At 48.8% G+C, this 7,087-nt stretch overlaps 1 protein-coding gene across 1 annotated transcript; it reads right to left on the bottom strand.

Annotated features, from left to right (window-relative positions):
• Positions 1-649: 649 nt before the first annotated feature.
• LOC119583321 (basic salivary proline-rich protein 3-like) lies at positions 650-4,230 on the bottom strand. The gene is made up of 5 exons (XM_037931793.1): positions 4,084-4,230; positions 3,620-3,838; positions 2,605-2,868; positions 1,006-1,142; positions 650-848 (listed from the first exon to the last, which is right to left on the bottom strand). The coding sequence occupies exons 1-5, from the start codon at positions 4,228-4,230 to the stop codon at positions 650-652; spliced, it is 966 nt and encodes a 321-aa protein (XP_037787721.1).
• Positions 4,231-7,087: the final 2,857 nt, after the last annotated feature.

The following is a 7,087-nucleotide window of genomic DNA, read 5'->3' as shown; positions in this document are numbered from 1 at the left end:
AAGGGCCCGGGGGGAAATGGGGGGTTAGGCCCCCGTCACCCGGCCCGAGGGCTGGGGCCCTTGTTTTGACCCTTTTTTTCCCTGGGAAAAAAGGTTGCCATTTATCGGGAACTCCCCCCATTAAGCCACTTTTCCCCCCTCATTGGCTCGGCCCGTTCCCTTTTCTCCCTAAACCGGCCTCCCTTAGGAGGGCTAGGGTCGGGGGGTTCTTCCCCTTTTGGAAAGGGGGTTTCGGCCAAAATTTTTACCCCTTTTCCTCCTAATCTCCTTTTCTTGGAATTAAAACGGCCTTTGGCTTGGGGACGGGTTTGGGGGGGGTTTTTTTTTTTTTTTTTTTTGTTTTTTAATGGGGGGGGGGGGCCCCCTGGGGGCCCCCATCAAGGGCATTTACAAGTCTGGTTGGGAGCATTTCCCACATTTCGCTTTGGGGGGGTTTCTTTCTTCCCCGACGCGGCCCAAAGGGGCTCTGGAACCCCTGCCATTTTGGCCTTTTCTTTTTTTCCTTTCTTGGTTTGGGTTTCCCTGGTTTTTTGGGCGGGGCCAAAATTTCCATGAAGGTAGTCATAATCCATAAGGGTCACTATTTACGGCCCTCATCAAAACCCCCACCCAAACCCCTCTCAACCAAGTCGAGTGGAAAGGGTGGGGTTTAGGATCCCTCCTCTGACATGCTTTGGGGCTCCTGAGGAGAGCGATTGGGGGAATGTCTCAAGCTTTGGGCTATTGAGGGCCAGCCAAAATCCGGGGCCCCTGAAAGGGAGCCGGATGGGGTGGTTGCTTTGAATTTCCCCCCCTTTATGATCATTTCATTCGTGTGCTGCAGAAGCCTCCCCTGGCTGATGTCTAAGCTACTAAAAAGTGTGGGGGCTGTACACATTGTAAAATTTTCGGGGGGCCCCCCGGCCAGCTGAACCCGGACGGCAAGAGATTAAACATTTTCCCCCCACAGTGCGGTGCACGGCTTTAGCGGACAGGGAGTTTTTTTTTTGACCAGGGTGATCAGGCCTCTTTTCCCATCGGTACGGGGCAGCGCGTAAACGTGATCCCCGGAGAACCCAAAAGGGTTCCCCTGTTAAGGCTCCTGGAACTTTGACGATTTTCAATGCTCCTTGTTTCACACTATGTGGGGGAGGATGGCACCCCTTTTAAAGGAGAACCCAAAAGATGTTCCATGCAAAATACTTAGATTGCGTGCCATGATGTTACTAAAAGGGGTGTTACATCAGAGACATCGTCGTATTCAGATTGCCCCGTCCCGGGGTCTGGGCAACTCCTTGTGAAATCCTCACTGCTTGAGGGGTCTTTCCCTTTGGGTGTCAGGTATCACTGGGTTTCACTGGGGGGTGGGGAGCCTTTGGTACTTTTGACTTGAAGTGTTTGGCTTTTTCCCCTGGCCAGGCTGTTTTTGGGGCATTGGGTGGGGCCCTTTCCTGGGCAGGGTCACCCTTTTTCTGATTCGGTTTTGGCACTGAATCAGGGTGGGTAGGTCTGCTTGTGAAGGGGATGGCCTGGGTTGGAGTGGGGAGGGGAGTCTCGACCGGGGGGGAGGGGGAGGATTGGGCTGTTTTGGCCCTCCCATCTTCCTTCCCTTTTCCCTGCGACAGTTTTTTTCAATGTCATCATGGGGACCCCGACTGCCTTCTCCGCCTCTTCCGTGGTCTGGACAAGGGTGCTGCCACCTGTGCTACAAACATGGTCAGGAAACGAATTCCCCCCCATTGAAGAGCATGCTTTTGGGTCTTGGGGGGAAAGGCCCCCTTTTGGTTTCTGTTTTGGAAAAATTTCTTCCCGGGTTTCCCCTGCACTTTTTTTTACTTGGGGGAAAAATACTTTTTTTCGGAGATCTCCGGTTTCGGCTGGGGGGGGAGCTTTTCCCCCTCTAGGGGGTCGGGAACCCCTTTTTGCTTTTTGTTCCTCCCCCCAAAGTAGGTGCCCGGGGGGGCCCGGGAAAAAAGTCTGGTCCCCTTCTTTAGCAAACCCCTTGCTGTTTGAGGGGTGGGCCCCTTTCCTGACAGAGCAAGCCGGTCCAGGCGGGGATGCCTCTTGGCACAGTTTTGGACATTTGGCTGTTTTGTCCTTCTTTTTTTCTTTGTATGCCTTTAATTTCACACCTCGGGTTTTTGGGGCCTTGCTAAAGAAAACCACATTTTTGGGTTGGGTTTGGGAGTTAGCCCCGGGGGGTGTCCCCTATTCTGGCCTTTTTAAAAAAAAAAAAAAAACCGGAAATGGTTTTAGGGCCAAAAAAAGTACGTAAGTGATAGGTACCCCAGTTACCCAGATCAAAGGGAGAGGTTGGGGTACCTTTTATGGTTACCAGGACCTTTTCCTGGTTTTGGGGTCCTTCCCCCTTTTACAATCGGGAAGACTCCACGAAACCCGTGGGGGTGATCGATACCCCACATCGTATGAGACTGAGAAGCCAAGTAGACCATTTTTGAAACCCCCCCTTTTCCCTTTGGGGTTCTGGGCGAGAGGCTCACTTTCCTCCCATCTTTTTTGCTCCTTTGTTTTCCCGCAGGAAAACCCCAAAAGGGGGGCCTGCAACAACCCGGGTTTTTCGCTGGGTCTCCAATGCCCCGACCATTTGGTAGGCATTGTCCAAACCTTCGGGTTTGACAAAGGGGCCTTAAAAATGAGAGAAACGCCTTGGGGGTCCCGACTCTCCATCAGATCGGGCCCCCGGCCCCCCGGAGTTTCGGTCCGCCCTTTCAGCTTTTGGGGGTTTTCTCGTGGGGCACCACTTTTTTCGGCTGGTTCAGGGTGGTTTCTTCCTGGTTTGGTCAGTGGGGGCGTCTGAGGGTTTTTTTTGGGCCTTCCTGGTCTGGGGGCTGGCCTGGAGGACCAGCCGAGAGGCCATCTGTTGGCAATCTGGTGGACAGACAGTTCTTTCATGCTTTTTTTGTCTTGTCCACCATCTTGGGGAGCAGGCAGACAGTGTCATTTTGTGCTCGGGGTTTTCTTTGGGCCCCCCAGGGCACGTATGGCTTCAGGGTGGCTGCTGTGGTCTGGGCCCTTTCCCCGGGGTTTTCAACATTTTTGTCTGTCTGTGGGGGGTTTTTTTGTTTGATTTTTCCCTATACTTGGCAGTGTTCATCCACTCACGCCCCCCCCCCACCACGGAGTCCCCCAAAAAGGGGAAGCTGAGTGTTAGAACCAATGTCAAAAAGCCAAAAGGGGGTGGGGGATATACGCAAACCAATTAAACCGTTTTTGGGGGTACGACCGGGCGGTGTGGGTTTCCACGGCAGCGTCTCCTTGACCCTAGCCCCCGAGGGAGAAACCCGTCGATTGACCTTACGGGTTTATCACGCCTGTCTTGCCCCAAAAGAGGACCAAAGAGCCGTATTTTCTAGCCGCCCGGGGGTACTTATGCACGGCACGCTCAACCTCTAGGGCTTCCCGGGTTCCCACTCAAAGGGTGCCACCACGGCAAAAACGTGGGTAGGTAGGAAGGAAAGCCCCCTTTCCCCTTTTAAAGGGCATCATTGATGGGAGCACTCTGCCCCCTCCCTCAAAAGGAAAAGGGGTTTCCCCCACCAAGGATATGGTGAGCCCTCTGGCTGTCGGAAGACCCGCCGAAGGCAGCAAAACCCCAAAATCCCCCGGGCCAAAAACGCACCGGGGAGTCGTCGCCTGCCCAGGACCCCGGATAGGCGTCGCCTGCCCCCGGACGCGCCCGGGGGGTCGCTGCCTGCCCGGGGCGCGCCGGGGTGAGTGTCGCTTGCCCAGGATCGCCGGGGGGTGGGGTCGTTGCCTGCCCAGGGCGCGGGGGAGAGTCGCTGCCTTCCCAGGACCGCCGGAGGGGTCGCCCCTGCCCAGGACGCCCGGAGGGGGCCGCCTGCGGGAGGAGAAGCCCCCAAATGGTGGGTGCGGATATGCCCCCCGAACGACCAGTTGGGGGTGGGATGCCCCCCCGAGGAATTGGTGGGCATCGTACCACCGGTGATCTACCTACCCAGGACGGCAGGAGGAGCAACTGGTGGTGCAGGACGTGGCCCGAACGAAACCCCCGGGGGTGGGAGGGCCCCCCCAAGGGGGGTGGGCAAAAGGGGCGCCGGAGGGGGAGACCCGGAGGGAAACTACCCGGGGGTAGAGGGGCTGGTGGGGGGAGCAACGGGACACCAAGGGCCGACAGAAGGGAGGGCCCTGATCGCTGGGAGATGCGGGGGACGGAAGGCCCGGTTTCCCGGGGCCCCATTCACCGTGGATGTAGGGCCTCGGTGTAGGCATCTCGCAGTTTGGCTCTCCCCAAAAAAAATCTCCAATTCTGGAAGATTTTTTTGAAGAAAAAAGGGAGTATTCACAAACTGCGAGATTAACTTTTTTGGCCTTCCCCCGATGTTTACCTCACTCTGTGAGGGGATTTTTGGTTTTTCCCGATTGACTCGTAAAGCCTCGTGGGGGCCCAGGGTATCGGGGTTACATCGCGCGGCGGGATAAAAAGACCCCCTGCCAAAAAATTTAGCAGTTGTCCCGTGACTTCTGACTTGTGGGGCCCTTTCCCCCCAGTGAACCCCGTCTGCTCCGCTGGATCCTCCCTTCCTCACGCTCCCATTTTACATATTTGCTTATGTATATTTGGGAGTGTAATTGGGGGGCCTTTTAAATAAACCTTTTTGGGTTTTTCCTCTGGGTTTTTTTCCCTTGCCTTGACCGTTCTGATTTTCCCTTTGTCCTTCGTGGGAAACCCTTTCCCAAAATATTTTAAAAATATATATATATATATATATATATATATATATATATATAATATAAAAAAAAATATATATATAAATATGTGTGTGTAAATATATATTTTTATATATTGTAATATATATATATATTTTAAAATATATATATATAATATATATACACTTTCTATCTATATAATTGTATAAAGTATATTTTTATGTATACATTAAATATACATAACACAACGGTGTGTAAAGGGACACCTATAAACATATATATTTTTATAATTTTATATATATTTTATAAATATATATTTATAAAATTAGATATATTATATATAATATAATAGATGTAGATTAACTGAAAAAATGGGTATACAGATGTATATAGTAGAAATGTGTATATATATAAAATATATATAAATATATATTATATAATATATAATGTATATATAATAAAATATATATATAACCCATAATATATATATTATAAAATTATATTTTAAATATTTATATATATATATTGTATATATATAAATATATTATATATATATTAAATTTTAATATATATATATATATATATTATAGGGTTTTGTGTGTGGGGCGGGTGTGTGTGGTGGTGTGTTGTTATGGGCCTGTTTTGTGTGTGTGTGTGTGGGTGAGTGTGAGTTTTGTTTTGCGCGTGCGTGCCCCGCGGGGTGTGTGGGGGTGTGTCGTACTCTCTCTCTTCTCTCTCCCCTCTCTCCCCTCTCCCTTCCCCTCCCTTTTCTCCTCTCTTTTTTCTCTTCCCCAGGGAAACCCCACCCCACACACAGACACACAACAACCCTATAAAATATACATGGGTGTGTGTGGGGTTTTTGTGTGTTTTGTGGGGTGTGCGTGCGTGTGGTGTTACCGGGGGGGGGCTGCCGTAGATTTTACTTATTTTTGACTAATGTTTAACATTCCACCCGTTAAATGGTAAACTGCCACACTGACTTTTGAGGAGTGCAGATTCCAAAAATTTTTTTTTAAGGAAAACAAAAGATTTTTAAATTTTTTTTTCTGACTTGCTCAATATGCCTTAATTTTGGTTCAAAATTTTCTAAGTTAAAGGGATTTCTAAAATTGTTAGTACCCCGGGTAACATTTCGAGCACCTAGCTAGGGTCTATTCGAACTGACAACTTTTCGTCGCGCATTTTGTCGCTCAGGGCCCTGGTTCATATCTTTTCCTTCTTTTTTGGTCTTTTCCTACACATTCTTCATTTGGGCTAATGACCATATTCCTATAGTAAGACATGCCTACACTAACGCATACTCTGTTGTTCACTTATCCCAGTCTGGGCCCGAGCTACTCAAAAGCTATTACTCATGTCAACTTCGCCTGATAATCAATGGGTGCGAAAGCATACAAACAATGGGTTAAGGTTTTGGGGGGCCATGTGGGTACATCTGGGGGAGACTTTCCCGGGTTTTCCTTTTTTCACTATTTACTTGTTAAAAGGGGTAACCCGGGTTTACACCACAGACCCCCTTTTTCACTTCGTGTGTCCCACATAAACCCCAAAAAGAGCTTCCCAAACGGCAATGATAAAGGTTTCGTAATCCTTTAAACGTCTTGCTGTTGACGGAAAAACTCCACGTCTCCAATCACTGGGAGAATCAACCCTGTGTATCCAAGAACCTTGGGCTCTTTCCAGGACTTGGGCGGCCCAGATGAAAAACCTCTCCATCTCAGCAAAAAAGCCCAATATATTTTAAAATGACTTTACCCCATATATCTGTCGGGATCATAGACAGAGAACAAGGGGGAAAATGCCCCAATAACTTGTCCCCATAGGTAATTGTTTTTCTGCACTGTAAAACGGGACAATATGATTCGCGGAACCCTGTGCAGTCATCTGCACGTCTTCGACACCGCTTCTGTAAGGGTTTGATGACTCTAGACTAGGCATCAACACCAAGCAGGGGTCACCGTGCTCAGGACTTCCCAAAAAAAAGGTTCCATGGTCAACAACATCCGAAGAGACAGAAATTTCCGGGCGGCAGGGGGAGGGGTCACCCAGTGACAGGGCAGGACAAAACTCCCAAACTTTGGTCCCAGCAGCCACAGAGTCATCAGGGGAAAAGTCATGAGTAATGGCAGGATCTCGTCTTTTCCATCAGTCTCGGGAAAAAAAACGGCGCAGAAAATCCTGCATAAAAGGGGAAAATGGGGACAACATGAACCAAAATTCTATTTGGGAAACCCCGAACACTTGGAATTTCTCCTTGCACAGTAAATAAAAAAATTGTCATTTTTATTTTATATATACATTTTTTTTCTATTTTATTTTTGGGTTTTTAAATGACTCAAAAAACTTAATGGAGTAAATCGTAAAATATTTCTAAATATTAATTTTAATCGTTTATGCAAAAAATAATGCTAGTGCT

The sequence above is a fragment of the Penaeus monodon genome, chromosome 17, assembly GCF_015228065.2.
Source record: "Penaeus monodon isolate SGIC_2016 chromosome 17, NSTDA_Pmon_1, whole genome shotgun sequence".
NCBI classification, from domain to species: domain Eukaryota; kingdom Metazoa; phylum Arthropoda; class Malacostraca; order Decapoda; family Penaeidae; genus Penaeus; species Penaeus monodon.
The sequence above is the reverse complement of the archived record's forward strand: the minus strand, read 5'-3'. Positions and strand labels throughout refer to the sequence as shown.